The sequence below is a fragment of the Xiphophorus maculatus genome, chromosome 6 (genome assembly GCF_002775205.1).
Source record: "Xiphophorus maculatus strain JP 163 A chromosome 6, X_maculatus-5.0-male, whole genome shotgun sequence".
Classification (NCBI taxonomy): Eukaryota; Metazoa; Chordata; class Actinopteri; order Cyprinodontiformes; family Poeciliidae; genus Xiphophorus; species Xiphophorus maculatus.
Genome location: NC_036448.1, coordinates 16,848,220 through 16,862,985, shown reverse-complemented (window position 1 = coordinate 16,862,985; position 14,766 = coordinate 16,848,220). Strand labels below are relative to the sequence as shown.

At 37.7% G+C, this 14,766-nt stretch overlaps 1 protein-coding gene across 9 annotated transcripts in view; it reads left to right on the top strand.

The window, feature by feature from the left end:
- Positions 1–14,766, top strand: part of LOC102220018 (adhesion G protein-coupled receptor L2-like) — a 128,529-nt gene that overhangs the window by 60,742 nt on the left and 53,021 nt on the right. For 8 of the 9 annotated variants that reach the window (XM_023335453.1, XM_023335452.1, XM_023335450.1 and 5 more), the window contains exons 4-6: positions 1,891–2,000; positions 5,500–5,514; positions 8,017–8,817. In XM_023335453.1, the coding sequence (XP_023191221.1) occupies positions 1,891–2,000; positions 5,500–5,514; positions 8,017–8,817 (926 nt within the window). The remainder of the gene's footprint in view (positions 1–1,890; positions 2,001–5,499; positions 5,515–8,016; positions 8,818–14,766) is intronic. The other variant, XM_023335451.1, reaches the window with a different exon arrangement.

The following is a 14,766-nucleotide window of genomic DNA, read 5'->3' as shown; positions in this document are numbered from 1 at the left end:
AGGTGGAGCATTATCCACTTTAGTTTAGATTAATCAAGTATTTTATGGTTTGAACTACAGATGATCAAAGACTCAGCTTTTGGTTTAGCACCTACAGAGAAGCTGTAAAGCACATGCTATCTTTAGTTGTGCTAGCAGCTAATGGTTTCTCTTGTTGGTGAATGCACAGTTCAGGTGTGTTCACCATATTCTCCATGTTTTGCGGGTTGTTTGTTTCTTATGTGCCACTGTCAGCAATTACCCAAAATATTGCCAAAAAAGGGATATAAAACTGATGAAAGCTTCTTATTCTGTTCTAAAGCATTGTTTCAAATTAACCTTGAACCATCACAATGCCTTGGCTGATATCATTATTGCCTGCTGATGCATTTTCAACACATACCAAATAATCATCTGTTGCCCAATTATGCTTCATTTTGCTGATCAGCACTCTACCTGAATTTTTATCCATTCTGTCTGCTACATTGAAATTAACAATCACACAGTGAGACAATATTTTTTCAAATATTTCAAAGCCTATTTCCTATCACTTGCAGCTATTGACTTTAAAATCTCTGCACCCTGAATGAAGTGGAACATTTTTGGGTGTATTTGAGGTGATCCAGCATGCCCCACACACTGTCAATCAGATCACACTTTCATGCAGTGACCCTTTCTCCCTTGCGGCAGCTCTCTTGAACATTTGCTATGCTGGAGCTACAAAAGTTGCTTCTCTATAAGCACAGCTGGCAATATATTGGCACTCAAGTTTAGACCGTAGCTGGCTCTTTCTAAAAGTACTTTGTTAATTGTGCATGGTTTTAATAAGGTGTAATAGTTGTATGGCACTAACTTTGAAGTACAGGGTGCTACAAAGAAAATGCATGTTCACTACTGAGCAAAGTTTCATGATGGATTTACATGTGTGCTTACTTGCTTTTTAATATTCATTAACTTATTCTTAGATGGGTAGTTCTGTTCATCTGTCATATGTTTGTTTTGTTTTCTGTGCAGCACTTTGCAGTGATAAATTGTCCTAAATCTGCTACTGTTACTGTTGTCCCCTGTTCAGATATATGTTCAACTTGCATCTCTGCCTCTGACTATTTTTTTTTTGTTTTGTTTTGTTTTTTTTAAATATTTATCTCAAGCCTGCACATTGTTAAACGTTCTTTTCTGGTGCCAGTTTTCATCTTATTTGCCTCTCTTGCTGACATCATTCTCAATCCCTGGGCCTGAAGAGAGCTCGACTGAAGTGGAGCCAATTTCACCCTATACAGTATTTACACAAACTCGATCTTTGCTGTTCTTCTATTTTATTAAAAATTTTTTGCCTCTTGACTTGAACTTTTTTTTAACACCCAGAAACATGTGCTAGCACACACACACACATACCCAATGTCTCTACAATTCACACATCATACTGTTATTTCACTGAGGGACACCATATCATGCTGGAAGGCAAATAACCTTTCATGGAGTTGACACATTCATGTCTTGTTTGGGCATACATGCAGAGGAGCTGCTCTGTTATACTCGAGGCCACCCATTTCAGTCCAGCGCATGTCACCACCACCTGTCGCGTGTGTTTTAATGAATGTCCTCTCTTCCAATAGCAGCCTGAAGACAGTAATTCCCGACATGCCTTGTAGCTGCTCTCATGCTCTGTCATTCATGCCATCGCCTTCATTTACTCGCCACCTTAATGCTCTCATTCCTCTCCCTCCTCGTTCGCCAAGGTTTGAAACTAGAATGCATAAGTAACAGTCAAGCCCGGGATTTCATCAATGTCACTGAGGCTGTTACAATGAAGCGCTCCCTCCTTTTGTGTTGTTAATGTTGTCTCATGCGGAGTACTCTTACTGTGGGTAGTCATAATGAAATCTCTGGTCAATCTTTTTTTTCCCCTAGGTGCAACAACCGTACGCAGTGTGTGGTTGTCACTGGCTCTGATGTCTTTCCCGATCCATGCCCTGGCACCTACAAGTACTTAGAGGTCCAGTATGAGTGTGTTCCCTATAGTAAGTATCTCCACCCCAATCTCATACAGAAATCTTGTTGTGTAATATCAAATGTCTGATGTGACTGCAGCCTCTTTTTATTAGTTCTTACAGATGACTCTTCAACTCTTTTATCTGGAATAACACTGTGTTAATAATGACCTAAAGCTAGAAGGACTTGGAATGTTTCTTAGGTATTTAAAGTTTTGTTTATCCAGTTATAAAAAAAAAAATAAAAAAAACACACAAATTTTTCCTGTTCCCTTATTTGAAGTCTAGTCATGCAGATGTGATTTTACTTGACTTTATTTGAGATGTAAGATATTTTATATAATAATGCAGATTTCTGATGGCTGTAAGTAAGTGCCAAACAAATGGCAAAATAGAAGTTGATTTAAAAAAACAACATACACCCAGGGAGGCATGTAATGGTATGAGTCATACAGCATAATAAATAAGAAAGAAAACAAATGTTTCACTGTCCCATGGTATTTACACAAAAATCAAACAAAGTTCTGTAACACAATCTAATTGAATTTATTTAAAACAGAAAAGAAACATTCCCACTACTGCTAAAACAAAATATAGATTTTTTTTTCATTTGTATTAATATTATCTATACGATTTATTATTGTAGTTTAATCTTGATTCGGATATGTAGAGTATTACCCCTTTTTGCTTTAAATGTTGCAGCTTCTTAACTATAGCTTTTAAATGTTGTTATGCTAATAGAATGCAGGAATAACATCTTTCAAAAACGGGGTTTTGCAACTGAAAATACTTCCAAACAGCTGAATTTGTTTTTTTTTAAGAGAAGGAAAAACTATCCCACATTATGGTAACCTACAATTCTCAGCAATATTAGGTGTCTGCTGGCTTTTTAAATGTAGTTTAAACCCCAGGAACGGCATGATATATGGTTTTACCAGTTTTGAAAACAAGGCTTTGGTATGCCTGGTCCATGCCTACATTATTTTTAAGTCAATACTTACTGGTTAATGAAAATGGCCTAACTTTTTTTTAGATAATGTTCAAGATAGAACCAATATGCAAATGTTCTGTCCGTCTTCTGTCCATGTTGTTCTGTCCAACATGGTTCTTGCCACAGAACCATGTTGCAAGAACATGGTTATGTCCATGTTCTTGCAACTTACCAAAGTAAATTATCACCACATTAAGAGTTGTATGTTAGGAGTATTTAACAGAAAAATTACACATAAATGGTAATTTAAAACCACTTATGAACAAATAAGCTAACAGAAAACAGTTTCTTCCCAAAAGGCATCTATTACATAGTTGCACTTTAACTCTAACTGACCAAAAGTTTCCACTTATTAACATGCTCAACACTGACTGGCATAGACAATGCTCCAAACTGCAAAAAGTTATTCAAAAGCTTTTTTGCGTTTTTGTTTTTTTTTTCTCCTTTTTTTGTTTCCTGTTAGCAAATTTCCACCCTATTTATCACATTTCCCGGTAACAGTCGGTAGCCTATAACGCTGACCGAGGTCACTGCTCAGCCTTGTTGATGTGTTCTAAAAACACTAATAGAAACATGCTTAATTTGCATGCTCATTTTGAACCTGACCGCGACATAGAAGCCTGGTTACTGGCATGCCAATTATCAACAGTGGGAGCTGAACTTTCACTAACAGATTGTAAATCTACTGCAAGGTTCAAAATTTTGTTGTAGTCAGTTTAATTTTCTTTATGTAACTGTGCAAGCTGAGCACAGCAACACAAATCAGCACGTCAAATTCATCAGCTTTAAATTTAGTGAAAAGATGACTGTAAATGTCTTCATGGATTGCTGTGAACATTATCTGGCTGCGTAAGATATCATTTATTCTAGTTTGCAGTGTTTTTAGTTTAGCTTTGGCTTGGGGTTTTTAAATTAAATCTTCACGTTTTAGTCATGTATCATTTTAGTTTCAACCACTAAAGCAAAACCGAGTCAGATTGAAGCAGAGGTTCCACATGATTCAATTTCCACTGAGGGATTTCACTGGGGACTTAGACGTGATAAATGGTTGTTGATGTGTCCCCATCGCCGTCTATCCCAGACTCTGCTTCAGTGGCAGTAAATGCGTCTCTGGTTTATAGTATGACGCTCATATAGATCAAATTGAGTTTTTCATTGGCCGTATCTTTTCTTAAAAAGCATTGCTGGTTCTGCTGTTAATCCTCAGACCTTACTGTGATCAGTTTACTTTGGAACTACTTTCCACCGAACAAATAGCTTCTGCTTTTCCTTTTTTTTTTTTATAAACTCGGTCTTACATATTTGTGGTTTAGTTGAAAATCTCAGGGGTATATATTTCTACAGCTTGACAAATAAAGCTGAAGCTATCTGCATGACTAGATATTAATAAGGGTTGGAGACACAATGTTTTCTCTCAGTTTCCGTTGGCTGACTTTTGGATTCTCATTTACTGAAATCAGAATGTATGGCCTTATTTAGTGCTCTTGTTGACCTATAACACAAAGGATCTTACTGTAAAATCTGTTAAATGGCCTAAAATTTAAAAGAATGCTTTGCATTTTTCCTGAGGTTAAACTGAATTCTTACACTTACTCATCACTTTTTTTTATCTTTGCTGCTAATATGTTTATAACAGTCGCTATTTTATAGTTAATTCAGCTTTAAATGGATGCCTAGAGTAGTTCACATAAATTCAGCTTTATCTGAGCTTACTCCATATATTAAGTGCTGAAATATAAACCTTTAGAAATACTCACTCTTCTTTCCCCTCTTCTTTCAAACAGACCTTCCTTTCACCTCCTGTTCCCCACCCGTACTAATTCTTTCTAATTTTTTTTCCTTCAATTTTCAACCTTTTTTCATATTGTCTCCAGCCTCTCCAAAGCACCGAAGCAGCTGCATTTCTAAAGAACTCCCATTAGGCTGACTGTACCATCAGTCACCCCGTGCGCTGCCAGCTCGTTTAAGCATTGGTAACTTTAATGTTGTGTTTTACGTATGTGGGCGAGCAGATCTAGAAATCCAGTGTTTCATTTGTGTTTAGAAAAGTTTGAACAATTTCCACCCTCAGCCAAGACATGCCAGAAATAACTCCGATGCTGTGTTGACTGTTCTCCATCTAAATATGACCCAGACTTTGGAGGGTTTTTTTTGTTTTATAAATTTTCTCCATCTCTTACTGCTTAGGGGGAGAAGCATTCCTTGAAGAATTTATGCAGCTTTTACTGTACAAACTGTTGTTTTGTTGGCAGATAAAGGCGATGGAAATGAGTAGTTTATTGGGAAGTGCGATACATGGCTTGTCTCTTGCCATAACTTCTCTGTTTTTATTTCTAGGATGAGACATCGTTCTAACAAACTTCTTTTTTTTTTTTTGCTCTTCCCCTAAGATCTTCTATCCCAGCCAGCCGAATGGTTCATTTCACTCTCACCCCCTCCAAATAATTTTCTTTCTTTATATCTACTAATTAACTCATGATAACATTTCTCTCCCTCTTGCACTCTTTTTTTTGCTTTCTTTTCCAATGCCTGAAATAGAAGTGGAGCAAAAAGGTAAATGAGTGCTCTGGTCCTTCCCCTCTCTTTACCCCTCCACACCCCCTACCCTTTTGGCCTCTTGTTCTGTGGTGTTGAGTACAGCTCCCCTCACGTCCCACCCCCTTCCACCTCTCTCCTCCCTTCCTGATTGCCTTTTCCTGTCAAATTGTAAACCCATAGGAGGATGGTTTGCACCCATGGAACCTAAACAATTTGCAGAAATTTCAAATGACAACCATGGTCACCAGACCAAGTTCTCTTCTCAATACGAAATAAAACACTAACTGTTTTTGGTGTCCATTCATTCCTCGGACCCCCTCGTAAGCAGTGTAACCCCCACTCCCCAACTTCTCCGAAGAATGACTAGTTGTGTGTATACCTCTTAATTGGCTCAGTCTCAGTTTGCCTGGCCTGAGTTCTGCTGCACCCATAGCACGTGATGTGAAATAGCAGTGATGGCTGAGTGAGTTTGGCACCGCCTGCGAAAAAACAAAAAAAAAAGTTTGAGGACTGGGAAACAAAATGTCCCTGTCTTTCCTTTTTTTTTTTATCCAGAACAAATTAATTTGTATTGGAACTTTGCCATGGCCTCCCTCACCCATCAGTGGTTAATCTTGTCTTTTGCCACAGAGTAGTGAAAATCCTTTGCCTCTGTTGTTTCTATTTATTCCCTCAACCTCCACTTTCATTATTTTTAGTTTGTTTTACCTTTGCTTTGCTACCGCCACCACCATCTGACAACCTGTTGTTCGCTCTTACCACGAGATGTAAAGTCTGTTCCCTTTCCCTCTTGTTACTTAATGACCCTCAGTCATGTGAGAGTGCATGTGCAGTGTGTCCGTATGTAGAGTGAATATAGAAAAGTGCATACACCACTGTTAGAATGCCAGGTTTTTGTGGCATAATTAATGAGACCATGATAAATCACTCGAAAACGTTTTCTACCTTAAGTGTGATATTTATCTTGTACAATTTAATTGAGAAAGTTACTTTTGAGGGAAAAATATAAACAAAAATATAAAAGCTGGAATAACCTGGTTTAGTACCAACTCTGAAACCAATAGCTTGTTCAATCCCTGCAGCCATTTATGATTAAATTTCAGCATTCTCTGTTTTTTTGGCCTCTCCACACCTTGTAGACTCTCTCAAAACCAAAATCGGATTGTAAGGGCATCTTTTGTCCCTCCTCTCTTCATGCGATCACAGAGATTTCTGTCTGGCTTGGCTATTTTAAGACCAAATTTTTGCTGGTGAAGCCATTTTTTTGTATTCTATAATCTTCAAGCTTTGACTCATAAGTGTTTAGGCTCAAAACTGTCTCCCACCTTCCCAAAAAGTCTAGTACTCTAAGCAAAAGCATGATGCTGCCACCGGCATATTTCACTGTAGTGATTGTGTTTTAATGAACTTTTTCAACTGTGCCAAAGGTTCTGATTTAGTTTGATCAATCCAGACATGTGGAGCACACTAGAAATTGTTGCCACATATAAAATAGAACTAAACACAAGGACAAACCAGAAATGTTTGCAGTTAACCCTAATCTGTAAATTTTTCTGGAGACTCTTGACAGCCTCTTCAACCAGTTTCTGTCTTGTCTTTCTATCAGTTATGAAACATGCATTTTTTGCCAAGGATCTGTTGTCTATATTGTCTGCAATTATTGACAACTGTCTTTGTGATACCAGATACTATGTATGATGAGATATTTTCTGACATCTCTGCATATTTTGACTTTAGCTAGAGGATTGAATTGAGCAAAGTCAGTAGAATTTTCCTGAAGTTTATTTGTTATCCATCAGATTCACTATAACTGATGGGAGTTGTAAACACAAGAATACTGAATAGTGGAATTGAATTAAAAAGTGGTTAAATATAGTATGAGATTCTAGGTGTGCATACCTATTAAGCCAGCCCTTTTGCTTTTTACATTTTCCAAAGGATTTGAATATTTTTCATTTGAATTGTAAAAAAAAATACTTACTGTACAAAGGGTGGAAAAAGTTTGGAAATTATTTTTAATAATCTCCTAAAACCCTGACATTTTAATCAGCCTATTTTTACTTTTATAGCCACTGTACCCAGCTGTTCATGTGGCATTTGACATTTGAAGAAAGGCTGGTGTTGGATGAAAAAAAAAAGCACACAAAACAAAGCACTGTGAATTCTCCTTTCGCCACTTCCCGTGTCTTTCGTTTGCAGGACTTTAAAACTTTTTCGGTTCACATTTTATTTGTTTTGTCCCTGGTACAGTGTAGCAGCAGCCCCTTGAGAAGCAAGTTCTATTAACCTCACATTTTTCATCCTGAGTAGTTACTTTGACACGTACATTTGTTTTCCTCTCCCCTTCCCCCTTCTCATTAGTACAAAAACACTAGTCAAAAGCTTCAAAGTCCCTGATCTTTTTGTCCTGTACTTGAGTGGCACAGCTGGGAAAATTGTGCCTGTCAAACATGTAACGTTTGAGGTTTTTAATATTCTGCCTTGTTATATTTTTGTTTTGCTCTTCTCTGTCACCAGTTTTCATTTGTCCGGGGACTCTGAAGGGCATAGGAGCTGCAACCTTCTTGTTCGAGGCCGAGCAGCAAGCGGGCTCGTGGTGCAAAGACCCGCTCCAGGCTGGAGACAAGGTCTTCTTCATGCCCTGGACGCCCTACCGCACGGACACACTCATTGAGTATGCCTCCCTGGAGGATTTCAAAAACGGTCGCCAGACAACCACATACAAACTGCCTCACCGTGTGGATGGAACTGGCTTTGTTGCCTACGATGGTGCAATTTTCTTCAACAAGGAACGCACTCGTAACATTGTCAAGTTTGATCTCCGCACGCGCATCAAAAGTGGAGAGGCCATTGTGAACAATGCCAACTACCATGACACCTCACCTTACCGCTGGGGCGGCAAGACAGACATTGACCTTGCGGTGGATGAGAGGGGTCTGTGGGTGATCTATGCCACTGAGCAGAACAATGGACGCATAGTGGTGAGCCAGCTCAACCCGTACACCCTACGCTTCGAGAACACCTGGGACACAGCATACGACAAGCGCTCGGCCTCCAACGCCTTTATGGTGTGTGGCGTACTGCACGTTGTGCGCTCCACCTACGAGGAGAACGAGAGCGAGGCCAGCCGCAGCCAAATCGATTACATCTACAACACCAAGCTGAACCAGGGCGAGTACACAGACATCCTCTTCCCCAACGAGTACCAGTACATCACCGCCGTGGATTACAACCCCCGGGACAACCAGCTGTATGTGTGGAATAACTTCTACGTCCTGCGTTACGACCTAGACTTTGGGCCGCCGGATCCTGCAGAAGGTGAGGGACTGCTTCATTTTCAGGTATAATCCATTGTCTTTGTGTAAACCCCTCTATTGTTTGGTAGCGGCTTGGGATGTCACAGATGGCTGCTTTTTAATTCTGGATACAATTCAGGTGTGATCAAGGAAAGAGGCTTGTGTTATTCTTGGGGAAAGGCTTCATTTGCAGACAGAAATTACAGATTTACCTTGGAATGAGGGACAACTCTCTGTAGGGTTGAGGCGCAGCTAAAAAAAAAAAAAAACATGAAAAATGCACATCTTTATTACCACGAGGCAGACAAGCCACTCAATCCAGCTGATGCTTGGACCCCATCAAATTCTTCAATCTCAAGCCTTATCCGAAACCATTATCTACACCGCCTCCCTGAACTTCCCTCTCATGCTGCGAACATGTAGGAAAAGGCTTGTGCACAGTATGACAGAGGTTATCCTTTCCTCTCCGCCTCAGGATTGCACCATGTGTTGCCATGACTACCTCTTCAACTTTTGCTGTTACCATTTTACTTTTTTTTTTTTTTCTGTAATAGATGAGGTGATAATCGGCAACCTATTGTGAGCTAATATTTTTCAAAGGCAAGTTATGGAGCACACAGCGCATCTGTTGGAGAAAAAAATGGTTGGAAAAGGAGATCTATTACAGTGAAGAATCCTGTCAGGCAGTTAACAGGCTTAAATTAATCTGTGAAGTGCTGAGAGGCGACATATGTGTCATCAGACAGGGACATTACATCAGGCCGATAATGGGTTTAATTACCTGACAGAAGCCAATTTATCCCATAAGTCTTCTGTATGAAGAGGGGGAACAAGAATCTTGACCTGACTAGATGATACGTTATAGAGGTTCGGGTTGCTGCCCCTCTTCCGAGCACTGTTGGATATCAGGTTACGACTGGGCTGCTTATTAAAGAATCATCGAGTGGTGATATTATTTATTGCGATTATGAGATCATTTGTGATACATCTTACGTATTTGTCATTAAAGTTCTTCTAAAAAGTTTTGAGCATGAACATTGTTGAGTTTTCAGACTATATTTCTTATTATATTATTTAACAAATACAAAAATCAATTTGAGAAAGTAACATTTTATATTTTATAGCTTTTATTGCCACAGTCTTCCAAAAGTAGTGAAATTTATACATTTTATAGCTTTGTTTGGCCTCTGGATTCTCATAGATCAGGCTTTGATGCAGTGATCAACTGATCAAGTTCTATTTGACTATATATTTTAATTGCCTTTATTACATAAGCTAAGTTTAAATTGATCGGGCTTTTTCTGATAGATACTGTTTTTTCTTTCTTTTCTCCTTTGCTTTGAAACACATGAAAGAGAAAATATGCTGCTGGTTCTTTGGTTTAAGTATCAGTTTGGAACCCAAATGACAAAATTTAAATTATTATTTATGCGTCAAAGAATACAGTTAAGTCATACCCCAGGCAGAATTAGGTTTAAAGTATTTTTTTTCACTTTACCAATGTATTTCTTTTGACTGGAGGTAATGTTAATGGTTTGGAATGGGCTGACTTGAATCCAGTAGAGAAACTGCCAAAAAGTTTTTTCCATCGTCTATGGAAAAAAGTATATAGAACTCTTCCATTTTTCATTAGCTCAGGAGAAATGCCTGCCTCATTTCCTATCAAAAACAGACTTCTTGGTTTAGTAAAATGAATTTAATTCAACGCTGTTTGCATTTTTTTTTAATTTTGACCTTAACGGTATGTCCATCAAGAACATTTATGTTCCACAGGCGTGGAAGAACATACATACAAACATGTATGTGTTTGTTGTGTTTCTAGATTGAAAATATTATTATCTCAGATCACAAAACATCTTAAATTGTTATTAGTTGGATAACCCAGTATTAGATTCTGAAATTTAGGCTTATTTTAATTAGTCCAGACTCCAAAGAAGCAGTGAAATATCCTTAGATTTATTTGTATTTTTTATTGAAAATTATTCATCAGTTCATAAAACGCATCACAAGCATCAATCATAAATTGGGAAGAAAATTAGGAAGAAAAATGACAAATACACTGAAATATTATACAAATTAATTTTACATTAAAACAATGTTTAAATATGCAACGAAAGAACACAAGTGAGATACACAACAGTATAGCTTATCAGCATTGCACTTTATATTTTCTGTATACAGTCAATAAATATAATTGAAAAGAACTGTTACAATAAAACACATAACTGAGCTACAACTCACTCTGAAGATGATTCTGGTTTCTGTGCCAGTTGTGAAAAACCTGAATATAGTTTTGCTAAGCAGGGTCAGTTTATGAGCATGTGGGCCCCAGGGCCAGGAGTCAGATTGGGTGCTCTACTTAGACAAGTATATAAGTTGCAATAGAATGATAGTTAGGTTTGAAACTTTTCTTCATGAAAACAGTTTTTCCACAACTCATCAATCTGTGTCCTTTCTGAAAAGATTCTTGTGAACAAGGCAACATTTCTAAGAGAAAACTGGAAGTTTACACTTGCTTGCCGTTATGAAGTTCTAAGGTTAAGTGGAGCTATGACATTATTTTTAAATAGTTTTGTTTTGGTCATTTACATGAGTACTCAACAAATTATAACACTTAATGATATCGACTTGCACCTTGTACTGTAGGAAACCTATCAGTCCTTTTTGCTTTATCGATATTGCAAAGACTGAACATTGTGCAGTCCTAGTTATGTTTTTTTTTAAACTTATGAATATTTTGGAAAGGGGTTGCCATAGGGCCTGAAATCCGATTCCTGACCTGTGCTACTGAAGAAAGAGATATGGGGCAAGGTTGATTTTTAGAATGGAGACTGTGTGCTCCTGAACTTTGGCCTCATGTCACCAGATCTTGTTTGTTTTCCCGCTGTTTTCCCGGGAATCTCCGAAGACTCAATTAAAAGTATGTTAGAGTTGATATGAAAACTACTCGAACTTTGATGAGTTCATCATGCGTGCAAACTGCTAGCTCAACTGCTCACGTCCTGATTTATGTAAATGTAATTAACAAGTGAATTATCATAATTACCCTCTGTGTCTCTAAAGAGTCTCGGGAAGAGGAGGGAAGTAGCCATCACAAAGCATTTCCAGTGAAGGGTTTAATGTGCTCTCTCAGCTACTGTAATGCCTGGGTAAACATAAATGCCACATAGGCTCGGCGTCGCCACTTGCTGCAGTAACACAACACAGTTGTTGATATCGCCCATTAGTCTTAGAGCTGGTTTTGTGACACGGGGATCCATTCAGAAACCTGTCATCTCTGCAGAGCTTGTCACAGTGGATCACTGAATGTGTTTCATGAGAGCATTTAGTGATGTTGTGTTCTGAAGGAGACAGATCTGAATATGCTAAGGCCATCCTCAGCGGCAGCAACAGTATGTTCTATAAAGGGCTCTTGAAAATAATTGGTCCTTGTTTATTAGTTTTTTCCCCTTTTCCCAGATCTACACCTCTAATTCTGTACTGTGAAGCTGTTAGAAATTATTGCTGGCCGTGATATGTCGCTGAATTAAACAACGTACTCTGCAGGGTAGTCTAATCGTGCTGAAATAATGTCTCACTCTCTGAAACTGAGGAGCACTTGAGGCGTAAAGGAAATTAATTGTGCCCATTAAGATTCATCGACCACAGAAGGAAGTTACAGCAAAACCAGAGCATCTTTCTGCTTTTATTTCCTGTCGGTAACAGCAGGCGTCGCCGTCCTTTTCTGTCAGCGGCATCAACCTTGACGGAGAATCTCTTACTAGAGAGACGCTGGAACAGCAGCGTGATTATGGGCTCATTTTAGAAGAGTTTTGGCAACGTGATCAAAGTGGGAGATAATTGACTTCAGCAACTTGTCTGCTCCTTTACCTTGCAGGAGAGGTTGCGTAACACTGAAGGCTGCTCAATTCTGGCCTCCGGTTGAGGCTATTAGCTCGGGTCATTCCACGTATTGATCTCTCTACTTATTGTTCCAAACAATTCACAGAGAATTAGCAAAAACATTAGCAGGCTGCTAATGCGTTGCGAACACAAGCCAATATTGGGAGAGTACACCTCCTCAGATGTGTCAAACACCCCTTTCACCACCACCACCACCCAAAAAAAACAAAAGGTTGTAGCTAAAAACTTATAGGGACATCGGTAATGCATTCTCTGTGATGTACAAAGGCATTAACTGATTTCTTAGCCAGTAATTGCAGAGAACATTTCAAGCTAACAAGGAGAGAAAGGGGAAAATGAATTTGTCTTTGAGGTAGCATTGATTCGAGACCTTAAAGAGGAGAGGCGTAAAATTGATGGCTTTGTTCAAAAGGCTTAGCTCCTTGGAGCATTCTGGTAGAACTGAACAATAAGTGGGCTCTGTGTTAGGAAAGGGGGGGGAAAGTGGCATTTTTCTTTCCACATATGCATTGGCTGGTTACTGGTGTTGAGGTTTTTAAAAGTTACAGTTTCAAACAGCTAAATTTTCCGTTATACCATATTTAAATGAGATCCCAGACAAAGTTTCTTGACTATGCAGAGTTTTCTTGATGTATTTCAATTCAAGTACACATCAGCTGGCAGAAAAATGGCTCACTACTACATAATTTTTTCTCAATTTCAGACATAGTTGTTTCTTTTTCTAAATTACTTGAAAAGTTTCAAATCATTAAACTGCTTTTTACACCTCTCAATTTGTAATCTTTTACAATTTTTTGAAAATTGCATTTGCATTAACCTTTTCCGGTCTTGCTAATTTACTTGTAAATTTTTTCCTAATGAGTTGTAATCATGTGCAATTTGTTAAATCTATATTTGTTATGATTTTGCTAAAAGGTTTGCTTGTTATTAATAGATAAGTTCACTCTTCTTGATTAACCCTCTTGTTATGTTCGTTTCAGAGGTACAGCAATAATGTTCGTGGGTCAATTTGACCCAGGGAGTGTTTAATCATGCTCTAGTGTCAGAAACCAAAACATTCCTCCAAAACATTTTTGTATCTGATTATTAACTCCAATACTAACTATTTCAATCAATATTTGTGCAGTGATGTTTTTTTATTTCTCAGAAATTAAGGATTAATGACGACAACCTACTCATTTACTCATTTGGACATAAAAAATGGAATTTACATTTTTTATGTCCACATAAAAAAATCCTATACACAAAACAACAATAATTTCCTTGAAATTGATCTTTGGTAAATTTTTTTATATTACACTTTTTTTTCAACGGGTGATATTTATATTTGAACTTGAGACACAAATACTGTTCTGGGTCAAATTGACCCACTGATTAAAATCAAGATAAATGAGTCAGGCAGAGAGTATTTATGTTTTCCTCCACTTCTGCTGAGTGTCCACTCAGTGTGGGTGGAGTTTGTCCACGGGAACAGAAAAGGTTCTTGTCAAAAGTTGTATGAACACCTGCTTTCTCACAGTTTCCTAGTGAAGTAAAGAGAATAGTGAGAAAGTGGGCTTGTGTGTGTCGGGGTGTGCATGTAGGCGTGTGGTGGCGTGTGTTTGTGTGTGTGGTGAAATATGGTTTATAGCTGCAAGGAAACATATAGAATTGGACATTTTTTTATCTTTTGTTGCATTTTAACTTGACTGCCGGGCCAAATTGACCCAAACAGTATCTATGTAAAAAGTAGACACAAGGGGGATTACAAATGTGTTAAATGAATACATTTTCAATTTATATGTAGAGTGCACCTATTAAGACAAATAGAAAAAGTTTCATGCAAAAAATACTTCCAACTATTTAAAAAAAATAATAAATTATATATATATATATATATATATATAATTTAAATAATTTATATATATAATTTAAATAGTTGGAATTATTATATATATATATATATATATATATATATATATATATATATATATATATATATATATATATATATATATATATATAATTTATTCATTTTCAGGCCAGGCCTTCAGATAAAGCTGGTCACCAACCTGTCAAGATATTAGAC